Here is a 14900-nt window from a genome sequence, read left to right on the forward strand (position 1 = left end):
GGAGGGGGCCAGGAGCACCCCCCCTGAATTTCTAAATAAATGCCCCTAGAACTTGGCCCACCCGGGGGCTTTATGATAGCGAAGAGCAGAAGCCTGTGCTTAGTTTTTTATTTTTTTATTTTACAGCAGTTCTGCAGATCTGCCACAGATCCAACCTAGGGGGAACTAAGGGGTCAGGGTGGTTGTACCCTGGCCCCTTTTGTATTTTTTATTACTTTTTTCTGGGACTCTGCTTCAGCCGAGTCCCAAGATGACTGACAATACTTCTGTTGTTGAAGTGTTATTAGCTAATCAGATTTCAGCACGAGATCGGGAGGGTTCGCGAATCCTTCGCATCCATATATATCTACAAATTTGGATTTTCTTATATTTCTCAAAAACTACTGAACGTATTTACACCAAACAATAAAAAGGGCTCTTTCTGGACCAAGAGCAAACTTTCTGCAAAATTTGGCGTCATTCCTTCCAGTGGTTTTGCGCTATCGCTGTTCAATTTTTCCTATTGGAACTAACATTGGAAATGCTCTACATTTTACTTCCCTTTATCTCAGCCCCCACCTGACTGATCACCCTGAAATTTTCCAGAGCGCAGCTCAAATTACTTTGGATTTTTTCTGAAACATTTCGTGAAGATTAATCGAACGGTGCCAAAGATATAGGCAAAGAAAAAACACTTTTTCTAAAGAACCTAGGTCCTAAATATAACTACCTACTTTTAGGGTAGGAGTGGATTATTAGGTGGCAAGGGAATTTTTATGGTTTAGGGTGAGTATGGTTTTCTGGGTGGTAAAATAATTTTAAGGGTTTTGGGTGGGTATTGGGTTGTTGGGTGGTAAGGGAATTTTAGGGCTTATGTTGTTTATGTGTTTTTGGCAGGGGAATTTTTTGAGTTTAGGGTGGGTGTGGGTTTTTGGGTAGTAATGGAATTTGAAGGGTGGTAAGGGTATTTTTAGTCTTTAGGGTAGGTATGAGTTTTTGGATGGCAATGCAATTTTTAGGGTCTATGGTGGGTAGTAAGGGAATGTTTAGGGTTTAGGGTGGGTATGGTGTTCTGGGTGGTAAGGGGATTTTAAGGATTTAGGGTGGGTTTGGGTTATTGGGTGCTAGGAGAATTTTTTGTGTTTAGGGTGGGTATAGGTTTTTGGGTGGTAAGGCATTTTTTAGGGTTTAGGGTGGATATTGGGTTATTGGATAGTAAGGGAATGTTTAGGGTTTAGTTTGGGTATGTCTTTTTAGGTGGTAAGGGAATGTTTAGGGTGGGTATGGGTTTTTGGGTAGAAAGGGCATTTTTAGGGTATAGGGTAGGTATGGGTTTTTGGCTGGTAAAGGAATTTTGGGGTGAGAAGGTTTTTTTTAAGTGTTCAAGGGCTGTGGGTTAATAAGGTGGTATTTATATATATATATATATATATACATGTATATGTGTGTGTATGTGTGTGTGTGTGCATAAATATATATATAAATTGATATGTATTGATATTGTCAAAGTATAAATATATATGCCTTTATATATAAAAACCCTAAAACTTCCCTTACCTTACAAAACCCATACTCATCCTAAACCCTAAAAAATATGTTTACAATACGGGCCTCCGTGTTGTAGGGTTCCAGGATGTGTCAGAAATAATAACGCATCCGAGGGAAGCATGTTGCAACGCATGCTTCCAAAAAGTGATGCATTACTGAATTTGGGCTTAGAATTAGCATAACTTCAGCAATGCGTCAAAAACACATGCGTCATTTCTGAGTGACGCAAGTAGCCTTATGTGTGGAGACCAACGAACTAGAGTATGAAATGGTGGTAAACTCACCTTATACACTATTACATTGATCCTGGATGTACTGTATGTGTGACATATTGAGTGACACTGTCATGTGAGTGGATGCAAGTGTAGTGTATTGTAAAGTGGCAAATATTGTTGTGCTTTGGAGTACACTTGGCTGGACTTGGGGACCCATTCCTATGTGGAGATGTGACAATCTTGGCCTGTCCCCTCCATGAAGTACACAGCATCACATTGCATTGCTGCAGTGGATGTTGCTATCTCAGACGCCATCATCCCTAGTTGGTCAAGGGGTACTATAACATGATTGTATGATTGCTGCATGTTTAGGCCTACTATTGGTTGAAGGGATGTGATTATATAAGCTATAACTTGGTGTAAAGTGACTTCAACTAGTCAGAAGTCATTTCCTGCTCCTGGGTTAAGGAGGCATACAAATGTTAATGCATTCTAGGCTAAAAGGGACGCAGCTCAAAGATGTGTCATGCTTTGGAAAACTTGTGTCAGTCCTAAGTGAGTTTCTACGAAAGAACGCCTACCCTGCATACATTATAAATTGTGTGGCACATTTAGTTTTTTGACGTAGTCCACCAAAAGCTGACCCATTAGGCTCATTGTATTGTTTTGTAGATATGGGGCAACATGGAGCAGAGAATGCACTGCCCATGCCTAAAAGAAAGTGATGCAATGGCGGTGCAAGCTCCTTGTAAACAGGCCCCTTGGTGGTTAGTAGCGCTGGCTTTCGGCAGCAACAGTTGCAAGCTCATATAAGAATTTGAGCCCCTGGGCTTGTTTGTTTTTTTAAATTAAAGAACTGAACAGAAGGTTCCTGCATCAGCAGTGCATTAATCAAGGATTATCACCTTTAACAGTACTTTGAATTCCCTCAAAGTATGCATTTGAATGGCCTGCTGCAAAGGTCGTAGCTTACGTGGCCATTTTGGTTTTAAAGTACAAAGTGCTATATACTGATGTTCGCAGTGTTTCTGTAATAGCCTGTATATGAAGAGTCAGTAACAATGGATGAGTTCTTGACAATTTTGCAGGACGCCATATCTTGCCAACAAGCAGCTAGCCTCAAGGTGACCTTGATTTTGAATGGTTGGATTACATTTTGATGGTTATAGTTAGGACGAGCATCAAGACATTGAAAAAGCACACCCACAAATTCAGCACTTAAATACAGGATTTTAAGAAGTTCTACTTACTACATGTAGCAACAGCAACATTCCTACCTTGAAGTAACCTTAGGGACACGAGTAAAACACTGTCTAACTCTATAACTCAGTGTTTCCTTTTTACATGGCATTGCACGCATGCTCCACAAATAATGAGATGGAGTGCTAGACATATGTTCATCAGAGTGTCATTCACATAGATACATAGGCTACAAAATACATAAAGCATGCTCATTGCTGCAACATCCTGGAGGTAAATGAATGATAGCTCAGACAAAGGGTTTAGAAATATTCACAGATAGAGGTTCTAAGTGTGTTTGTAACTTTTGATATGTGTTACTTCACAGGTTGGGAATTATCAATTTTAGGTCTAAAACTCATCATTCCCCGACGTGTCAATCAGTCTTTTGAACAGTTTCTCAAATTTTACACAATGAACCAGCAACAACAATGGGTTGTGGTTACCTATCTCTGAACCTGTTTACAATAACTCACTGCATTCCTCTTTGGGTGATTACCAACTTCTGTTCCTTTGGTTTCCATTCACAATTTTTCCCTTAAGTCATTACAGTCATCTCAGCCCTATCTGTTACAGCACTACTTATGTTTATTGTGTCAGTGCACTTTCTTCACTTACATTAATCAAAAAATCCACTATAAACAATTTGCTAGTTGTCATTGACAAAACAGGGCAAATATAAAAAGGGGACATTGTGAGTATCCATCCTTTTTCTGACACTGCCAGCTTTTTATACCAAGTTTACTTCTAGATTTGGGGTCCCTTTTCAGTATCACAAATGGTGGGACAAAGTGAAATAGCATTAAACACCCTAAGGGTGGAAAGATACATCTAGTCTTCCATGTTTCCAGTGTTTGCCCTGCCATATGCAAAACAACAAACTCCACTCCTCCAATAATCTAGAATTTGAGCTGATGGTTATAGTTGATAGTGGGAGGGTTATGGGTCAACTGCAATTTTCAGTGGCCTAGAAGCATTATGGTCGAGCAGAAGGATCCAAAGAACTCTCTACATTTGTTCAAATTCTTAGGTTAGTTGCTTCTTTCCACCAAGGGTACCTCACAAGTCAGCACCAAAAGGGGAGGGCTCTAAAGGTGGGTATTGTCAGCAATAAGCTCTTTGGACTGGTGGCCATAAATATGGCCAGCAATGCCTAGAAGGTTGTGGAGGTCCAATCTGTGTTAACTGGGATTTCGGAAGCTTCATTGGCAGAGGTCAAGGGGAGGGACTTTCAGGCTATGAGTGGCAAGAGGGCTTTATAAGTAGTCCACCTTCCTCAAAAATGTGCCTGGTAATAATCCTTTGTTGGACTGGCTCCTTCGCTTTCAATCATTTCATTCACCATTGCTGTGTCACCCATCCATATTGTTTTGTTCCCTTCTCGGTTTCGTCTGCTCCCAGACCATATAGCCAAATTACTGAACTCATCTCGGATTACAATTTGGTTGCATTTGCTGACTTGGTTTATAAACACTGACTTGCTTCTTGGATTACAATTTGGTTGTGTTTGGCAAACATTGGGTTGCAATGCTGCCCGAGCGATTGCCAGTGGTCAGACAAAATGCAAGCATTCCTCCAATCACCTTTTATATGTTTGATGTGCTGCCCAAAGTGGCAGGAATATGCCCAGATGTGGGTCCTGTCTACACCCAACTCCTGTCTTCGATTGTTTGTGTTCCAATTCATTAAGAACCTGGCCTCTCAGAGGCCATTACAAAGCATATTTTCCAATGTGTCTCGTGCTTATGCAACATAGTAAAACTCTATGTTTTTACTTTCAGTATAAATTTGGCATTTACTTTTAAAAATGCCATTGAGAATCCCCTCAAGTACAAGAGATGTGTGGGTGCCAAGATTTAGCCATTCCAGCTGTCTTTTCTCTCTGTCACTCCCATTCCCTTGCCCCTCCATAAATTAGTTCTGCTGATGTGCTTACCTACACACAGGAGGAACTATATTTGGGAGAGTGGAGTGGATTGTCTTCAGACTTCATTCATCAAGTTCCATAAATTCTGACATCCACTGGAATAAATGATTTAGGATTCTACTAAAGTTGGCATTCTGCTACATTCCACCCAGGGGTTTGCAGGGATGTTTGCATGTTTACATTTGACCTATCTACCAATGATCATCTAAACGGCTAAACATAATGGTTAGTCATGGAGAGTTTAGGGTCCTGGTTTTGGAATGTCCAGACCCTTCCTTGAGATCAGAACCTACAGCAGAGAATGTCTACTATGTCAGGGAGAGAATGTCAAGTAGAAGACCATCTTTTCATCCTTCTTGAAATAGCCATTGTCCGATATTTAGCAATTTATTCACTTCCTAAGTAAATAGTTACATAACTTCTGGTTTTAAGTAACTTTTATGATCAATTAGAATGACCTCTTAGGATGCTTGTGTGCAGTAAACACAAACATCTGCATGATATTTCAAAATCAAAGGACAAAACTTGTAATAGGCAATAATTGTATCATATGAAAGATTCTGGCCTAATTGTTCTCCATCAGGGTGGAATAGTTTTGCCAAAATGGAAGTTAAGTTTAGGTTTAAATGACTAGTGCTTCTAATAATGAAAAGGACAAGGTCACTGCAACTGTGTGGGACATAGTTTATGTGTGTTATTCTGTTGTGTGAGGTGGTACAGGCAATATTATTTAGAGCATAACTATTGTGTGGTAGGGCTTCTGCATAACAGAACCACAGAGGTACTAAAAATAACATCTTCAAAATAATTTCTAAGTCACTAGAAATATTTGTACAGTAAACTGGCCCTCAACTATTCAAATATCTGAAACTGTTTTGTCAAATATACCTACATAGTGTTCCAAACACGTCTCTGTTACTGCTTTGTAATGGGTCTACCCCTTCCACCTTTTCCTGTCTGCAGGATGCCCCTTCAACCAAGAGGCATGCTGATGAGACCTAGCTCTAAAATAAAAACCATATCTCTTCTCTTTTTCATATTAAGCAGCAGGCCAATGAACGCAAGACGTGGGAACAGTTCCTGCTCTTAGGTGTTTTGTGGAAAGTCAGGATTCCTCTAGATTATTTAATGTATTCCTTTTGAAAAGACTGTATACCCTCTTATTGTGTGAAATGCCACTTCTACTGAGAGTTGGTTCAAGATGACTAGAAACAGGGAGTGCTGTGGAGCGAACAGTTGAGCATAAGGTTTCCAAGGGAAGTGTGCCAGCTGTGATCATGCACCACATCACACCAGAATGGTATCCGCATGTAAGGGTATACATTTTTGTGAATGCATACCTTGGTTGAATTAATGTTCACCTCCATCCTTTTTTGCTAGATCTAAGCCAAGGTTGGTTTATTCTCCCTGTGCTTCTAAAGGGGTCTTGCCCAGAGCCAGAATCTGCTACTCTGTCTTCCCAGGCTGTTGAGTTTTACAATATTTTATGAGTTGTTCTCAATCCCTTTTTCTTTGCTGCTTCTCCCTAGGCTGGGCACCAACCTTCAGGTCATTACAAACTCTGTCTCCAATCCTCGACTTCTGTGCACTAGACTAATGCAGTCTCAGTGTTGTAGACTTGTTTTTAATCCAATGCACTAATTAGTCGAACGCACATGAAATCAACGATTTGTATGAGAAAAGCTTAGGACTGATCTCATTTACCAAATGTAAAGCCTCAATTCTTCATTGTCAAACACATCCAAACAAAAGTACAAAAAAAGGTAAACATCAGGAATCCCAATTTATGTGCAACAATCCTTTCTATGATCTACAATAAGCCAAACTTGTGTGCTCTGAACAGGTGATCACATGGTGCGGGTATGTGCAGTGACACAAAATCTGTGACGTGATCGTAAAAAGGCAATAGATAAGAAAGAGGTCACTAGTAGGGCTAATACATCAAGTAATACATTATAACTGCAAATGAATCAGTTCCTAATGGACCATCTTCTCAATTGCATTATCTTTATGCCCCAGACTTTTGATGACGTTCTGTTTCACTGGGGGAAAGTAAAGGGTCATCGTTGGGATGAACAACATATTCATATTCATGGCATACAAGTGGATCCTAGACAGATGAAATTACATTTTAGCAATCAAAAATTAAAAATTAATTAATGTGGTAAAGGTCTCCTCTAATTTGTGAGATTGCATAGTTACCCAAATTAATTGAAATGAGCTGTCCCTGCTGGGGAAAAAAGAGGGGAGAACAACTGTAGAGAAAATCAGAAAGGTGAGAAATGGGCTAGCGAACAAGAGTGACAGTGCAAGAAATTGTGCTCTACATGCAACTTAGAAAATGAGGAATTACCTTGGTCCTGAATCTGCTGTAGATAGCATGGATGTAGGATAACAAATTAAAAATGCCAGATCAATCATGTTAAAGAAGTCAACAAACAAAAATTGAGACAGCCACTTATTCAAAGTCGTACATATTTAGGCGATACCCAGGGGTGAGTAACGTAAATTGCAGTTGGTGTAACCCACTGGGAAAGTGAATAGGCAAAGGTAAGTATTGCGTCTTCTTATAAGCTGGATGCAAAAATGAAAAAAGAGGAGAGGGAATCATACGCTGTATATGTAGCACTGAGAAGTAGTACACCTCCTTGCTAACCATGACTACCTAGAGCATTGAGTTGTGTGACATATGGTAAATTTAGAAATGCATATAACAAGTACACATTAAAAAATGAAAAAATGATTCAAGAGGATGTGGCCAATATTTAATTTCTATGACCCCTTCCAAATCTAAAATGATATTTTTTGCGTTTTCAGGCAGCCCAGTTTGTCAAAATGATGGCATAAAAATCTTCAGAGGATCTAGTGCTTCATCTCTCCCTGCACTTTGTGGTGATGTGATACCTGGAGCAGTCAGTTCACAGGGACCTCTACGGCTCAATTTCTACAGTAACTCTGCAACAACTGCACATGGATTCATGGCACAGTACAAAATCTTACGTGAGTCGCACACTGATAGTGTTGGTTTGACTGTCACTTACCCAGCCAGCCAAGCAAAATGTCTCACATCTTTGAAGAATTCTCATTGGTTTGCTAGCGTTTGCAGAAAAGTTTTACATTTCACTGTTCATGACAAAGTGTATTTCGTTCCGTAGACACCGATTTTTTCAAGATTATGGTGATGATCAGTGCTGGTACTAGTAAATGAACCTGCCACATAAATGACAGTGTTAAATCAGCAAAATCAACTTTGCTGCTTCTAGTTGAAATACAAATATCCACTTTCCTGTAGGGTAAAATATTGAGTTTGTGAAATAACATTTTGGGCCTAGTATGTGGTCAAGGCCAGGTAACTCTGGAGGGAAAGGGAAATGGGATTAAATAGGAGCTGAAGGGTCCCTTACAAACCAGGATAAACCAGGAACTTTAGTAAGCCTGGGTCCAATTCTTCTGGCAATTTCTTATTTCTCCCTAGAGCGTCACCTAAAGTAGAAAACTGGTGAACATATAACCCAATGAAACAATTGTGCAGACATTTTCAGGAAGCGAAAAATGATTTTTGGAACTTCAAGCCTTGGTCTTTCAATGGTTGGTAATTAAGATAAATTTAGATTTATGTGAAGAGTGTGTTCACTGTAGAAAGTCATTCCAATGCCAGTGTAGATGCTCACTGCTTAAATGAATCACACAGAGGCAGGTGCAGTGAAAGCAGAAGCATAGAGAGAAGGACTTTAAAGATAGGGAATTTGATTTGCTGCTAAAGAAATGGAAAGCATTCATTTTTCCAACATTTCAGCTTCTTACAACAATAGGCAATAAGGCAAACAACATTTCTGTAAAAAAAAGATTGTATAATGATTTCCCAGCAAGGCACAACGGAGAAATATGTTTTTTCTTTCACTTGTTGGCTGCAAAATCAACACCAAGTAATACAAAACATTACACAAATCTGAGAGCCTCAACAAAGTACACTATCAAAGTATACACTAAGTAATTAAGAACTGATGCAATATTACTGACAATGATCAACAGGAGTGTATAAAGCATTAACATAAAACAACAGTCTTCTTGATGTTCCGCTGTGATAGTGTAGCTGAATAGTTTGGTTTTTCATACCTTCCTAAATGACATTAAGCTACGCTGCACTTAGAGAATTTGGAATCACATGTCCACCCATTGAAGCTTACAGTCATGAATTACTGGCATCCACATCCACAAATAACTAATCATGAATTATTTGCAGAATAAGCCACCATAATTTAGCTGTCATTGGGACATATAGAAAAAAAAATACCTAATATCCTCAGTTGGAAAAAAAACAAGCAATGGCCTCAGAGTTTATGGAAGGTAACCTAGCTCATTATCAGTCAGAAAGACTTTTACTCTTCTTTGTAGAGAGAGATGGGCTGCTGTTCTTCTCTGCTTCAAACTAAGAGGAAAACAATACCAAGGAAGGCAGCACTCCTAGTTTGAGTAATTAATGCATTAAGGCACTTCCCAGATGTCAAATAAAAGCACACAAACACACAAGCATGAGCATTTAACTTGAATGCAGTAAATATGTGTATATGTCAAAATACTCACGGCAGTTGAACAATGACAGGCATAAAAAGTTGCAATACATCAACAATTAATATATATACAGTGAATATATATATATATATATATATATATATATATATATATATATATATTGTTAGAAATGGGGTCTTTGGTTGACAGTCAGGTTACCTCCTGTTCAAGCAAGGACCCTTACTCTAGTCAGGGTAAAAGAGAATCACCCTCAGCTAACCCCTGCTTACCCCCTTGGTAGCTTGGCAGAGCAGTAGGCTTAACTTCAGAGTGCTAGATGTAAAGTAATTGTACCATCACACACAGTAACTTAATGAAATCACTACAAAATGACACAACACAGGTTTAGAAAAATAGGAAATATTTGGCTAAATGAAATAAGACCAAAACAACAAAAATCCACAATACACAAGTCACGTTGTCAATTAAAAAGCAAAAAGAGTCTTTATGTAGTTCAAAACACACACTAACACTGTTAGTGTGAAAAAGTACCTTGGGTGCGTCAAAAATAACCCTGCAAGGGCGAGTGTGCATCAAAAAGGGCTTGTGATGCATCGCTTCCACTCACAAGGGGGACCTTGCGTCATTTCTCCTTTTGTCGGGTCGGGGCGCTTGATTCCTTCTCTCTGCAGGAGAGCGATGCGTCGATCCGGTCTGCACACTCGGGTCCGGGCAGGCATTGCATTGTTTTTAATGGTGCTTGCATCGGAAATCCAGCCGCACAAGGATCCAAAAACCACGCAGCGCGGGTTGTGATCTCCCAGCCTCTGTCAGCGATACCGCGTGTCGCTTCTCCAACTCCGTGCTTCGATTCTTCGTCATGTTTCTGGCGAGCATCAGTTTTCAGCTACGGAGCCAGCGGCACGTCGTTTCTTCAGCCGCAGATCCGAGTCACGTTGATCTTTTCCCCGCACACGCTCTATGTGTGGATTTCCTCCTCTTAGGCTGCCAGCTTCTCCTGTCAGGGTCCGAGGAACAAGATGGGCACCACAGGCCTGAGTAGGAGTCTCTCCAGAGACTTCAGGTGCTGGCAGAGAGAAGTCTTTGCTGTCCCTGAGACTTCAAACAACAGGAGGCAAGCTCTAAATCAAGCCTTTGGAGAGTACTTCTCAAGATGGAAAGCACACAAAGTCCAGGCCTTTGCTCTCTTACTCTGGCAGAAGCAGCAACTGCAGGATAGCTCCACAGAGCACAGTCACAGGCAGGGCAGCTCTTCTTCCTCAGCTCTTCAGCTCTTCTCCAGACAGAGGTTCTTCTTGGTTTCCAGAAGTGTTCTAAAGTCTGTGGTTTTGGGTGCCCTTCTTATACCCAATTTCTCCTTTGAAGTAGGCCTACTTCAAAGTAAAGTCTTTTTTTGAATGTGAAATCCTGCCTTGCCCAGGCCAGGCCCCAGACACTCACCAGGGTGCTGGAGACTGCTTTGTGTGAGGACAGGCTCAGCCCTTTCAGGTGTAAGTGACCACTCTTACCCTCCCTCCTAGCACAGATGGCTCAATAGGAAGTGCAGACTACACCCCAGCTCTCTTTGTGTCACTGTCTAGTGTGAGGTCCAACCAGCCCAACTGTCAAACTGACCCAGACAGGGAATCCACAAACAGGCAGAGTCACAGAAATGGTATAAGCAAGAAAATGCTCACTTTCTAACAGTGGCATTTTCAAACACACATTTTTTAAATCAACTTTACTAAAAGATGTATTTTTAAATTGTGAGCTCAGAGACCCCAAACTCCACATGTCTATCGGCTCCCAAAGGGAATCTACACTTTAATCATATTTAAAGGTAGCCCCCATGTTAACCTATGAGAGGGACAGGCCTTTGGGCAGTGCATCCATCCCCAAACTGAGTTCCTTCTGCCCCAGTGCCAAGCTTCCCCACCTTATATACCTTAAACAAACCCAATAGGAAGGTTTGGGCAACCTCTCCCTCCCTTTGCGTAAGTTATGTAATTTAAACGCTGCTGTATTCGATCTGCATGCAAAACACGCAAAGGAACGGGCCCTGCCCCGATGCACATTCGAGAGACAGAGGAGCAGTACTTTTCTGTAATGAAAACCTCGAAAACATTCCTAAGCTGAGACTTTCTCATCACGTCTGCTGTCCACATCCCTCATGTTATGTTACTGCACAGAGCAACCCAGTGCTGGTGGGAAGAAGCGCAAACACGCTTTATGTGGAAAACAAGCTCGGTGTGGAAAAATCCTGTGCCAACAATATGATGGCAAGCACCTGAAGCTAAGCTAAGCACAAAATGGAGTCGGTGGTCAAGATGGAGTCAGTGATTAAATACAGATAGCATTACTGCTGCAAAGCTTCATCAGCAACAAGCAGGGCTACCAAGGATTAGTTTTCCCAAAAACAATTAACTCTATTTTTTAGGGGTTTTGTCTGAGCATGTTATTGTCCATCCAATGTTTCATTGCCATTAATGGACCGATTTCTCAAGTCATTCTCAAGTCATCATTGATATTACTGGAGATTATGATCTGCATATGATACGGTTTTAAAATCATGTCTCTTAACTACACCTGCAAATGGTTTCATATCTGTTTAATAAAATTGACAATAGGTCTGATACCAGCATAACCCGACATTTAATTGTACGCATACTAGAGTCATAGAGTGGCAAATTGCCCATAGGTTTTCCTTTCACCAAATATTAGAGAATCCAATTGAGAGAAGATCCTTTAATGTCAAATCCCTTTGTCCACTTAATAAGAATAAGGTGATCGACCATATGAAAGGGTGCAGAGCGATCAAGCATTATCATTCATGATTACCTTTGTCCATTTCTAATCTTATCATGTCATGGGCAGCTACTAATGTTGACTCTAATCCCCATCCTGTTATAAAGCCCATTTGGGTTTCATTTAATAGATGATGCTCTTTCAGTGAGTTGAATTGCAGTTATGCTACATACTTTTCTCCCAACTTTGCAATAGCTAGAAGAAGGGAAACTAGACAAAAATCACTAATTTACATAGAGTCAAGATTAGGCTTCTTTATTAGAGACTTTACCACTAAAGTTTTCCATCTTTCAGTAACTAGTCCCTCAGAGAATGAGGTATTCAGAAAAGAAGTAGTAGCAGAACCATAAATTGAGATAGGCCATTCTTAATCTTTGGCAAATGGACTTTGAGTGATGAATCAGATTTTAATTCAGTGAGGGTTTTCTCTACCTCTGATTTTGAAATGATCGTGAGGCTATCACCTAACAACTGTATCCCCTCTACTTCTCCTGAGTCTGTCTCATCCTGGACACCTCCATGACTCTTCTCTTTTTCAGCATCTTTTTATATATAATTTATCTTCTTTATGAAGAAAGAGGGGGTTTTATCACAAAATGCCTTTGTAAAAAGGGCTTCCTCCCACAAACAAGCTGGATAAATTAACCAACTTCAAATAGTTTTCTCTAACAATTTAGTGCATCATCTGTCATTTTTCAAAAATATTTGGCCTTTGCAGCAAACAAGGCTTCCTCATAATTTCTACAAGCATTCTTGAACATGATTCTTGTATCTTCCTCACCATTACTTTGCCACTTTCTTTTTTCCATTCTTAATCTGTCTTTCTTCTTTTTTAATCTGAAAACCAATAGTTATCCCTATGTTTCTTATTACATTTCCTACTTACAACCAGACCTAAAAAAATAAATGCTTTTGACCAGACCATGCAGGAATTTATCGTCTAAAATATTTACATTATCATGGGTGGTTAACTCCTTCCAACAGTGTCTAGAGATATCTGCCACTTTAGCTAAACCAATTAATTCCTAGGAAATGTGCAAGAGGATATGATCTACCCACATTATCTCCTTATGGACAAAAAGAAAATCAAGCATGTGCCCCAACATATGAATGGGACCTACAAGTCACTTTATGAGGAACAGATTTTCCATATCATGTAAAACATGAGTAGCAACTGTATGTCCTGCCCATATGCATATTAAAAGATACCAAATCATTCTATCTACCACCCTTCATACACAGTATGGTAACAATTCTAACAACACTACATAATAGAGGTAACTTTAGCTAGGTTGATAATCCAATAGCAGAGAAATCATGTAATTATCTTAAATCTTCCACAGGAGGTGAATTCATGATCTGGGTATCCAAGCATTAAAAACAGTAATAGGATTGAGGAAACATATACCTCCATCTACCATCATGACATCTGTGCATCCATTGAATTCCGTAACTTTGAACAATTCTTAGACCCTTCTTATGACTGGTGGGAAAGAATAAAAAGTCCATGAAACTGTCCACTCTTCTACAAATAGCAAACATTAGTGTATAAACATATACTCCTTTAAATTGAATGCAAAGGCCCACAAAATTCATCTTTGAATATTAAGGTTTTGAGAAAATGGTCAACATGTTTGAATGTGTTTTCAAAATGACTCCATATGACTGATATTATGGCCAGCCCAGTGGAAAGGCATAGCACATCCTTATTAACTTTTGGGATGAGATAGGACACTGACATCATGGGATCACCCCCCCTAAAACATATCTTCCTCTTGGCTGAGCAGCCCTTTATAACACCACTGTTGTAGCTGTCCCAAAAACTTACATTTTATGTTGGTACAATCTCCCTTACTTACCCTTACATAGCATGTTTCCTTAATCAATTGTCAATGAGCTTCTTAATCATATATACTAAATCATACATCGTGCAATATTTCCTGTCTCAGCTCAAGATTTTACAATGCATTTTCAGTTGTTGCTCAGTTTTGTCATCAATCTTTCATAAGTTTGAGCAGATTTAGTTGAGGTTTGTCTTCTTGGAGCCTTACACTCGGTACTACATACTTTTGTCAGATCTTGCGAGATGCCCATCATAAAACTAGCTAATGAATATATCTATCTCTCTATTGGAAACGACTACCTGATTATTTTTTAGTTATTTAGTTTTACATGAGAAAAGGATCAAGTGGGCCAACCTGGCTTATAACAATGTGTGGGATGATTGTCAAAACTGATACATATAGCATATATATATGACATGTATGTGATGTATTTGCCCCATAACATCATCCCCACCCACCACCACCCTTCCTGCAATTTTAGCTACAGGTGTTTTGTTCAGATCACCCACTGCCTTGGCTATCCTATTCCCCCACCCCCATTATGCTCTGTATCTTCTTCATATAGTAACAAATGAGTTGTGCGGGCCAAGATAATCAGCCCATTGTTTCCAAATGTTAGGCTGCTTTTGGGGGCAGCCCTTTGCTTTATATACAGTGATTTCCTATCTCAGGCAGTGGTCCATGCCCTGCTCCCATACCTTCAGCAATGGGGGGGTGTAGCTTTCCATTCTCTCCCTATATCTCTCATAGCATTTATCAGGCCCTGATAGAGGTGCAACTGCTTATATCTATCCCTCTCATTTTGTCCATCGCATATAGAAGAGTTAGCTC

The 14900-nt window shown here is 39.9% G+C and overlaps 1 protein-coding gene across 1 annotated transcript in view; it reads left to right on the plus strand.

The window, feature by feature from the left end:
• CUBN (cubilin) overlaps positions 1–14900 on the plus strand; it is a 1111275-nt gene that overhangs the window by 896088 nt on the left and 200287 nt on the right. Inside the window, exon 57 of the mRNA XM_069211549.1 lies at positions 7726–7908. Within this exon, the coding sequence (XP_069067650.1) occupies positions 7726–7908 (183 nt within the window). The remainder of the gene's footprint in view (positions 1–7725; positions 7909–14900) is intronic.

The sequence above is a fragment of the Pleurodeles waltl genome, chromosome 10 (assembly GCF_031143425.1).
Source record: "Pleurodeles waltl isolate 20211129_DDA chromosome 10, aPleWal1.hap1.20221129, whole genome shotgun sequence".
Taxonomy (NCBI): Eukaryota; Metazoa; Chordata; class Amphibia; order Caudata; family Salamandridae; genus Pleurodeles; species Pleurodeles waltl.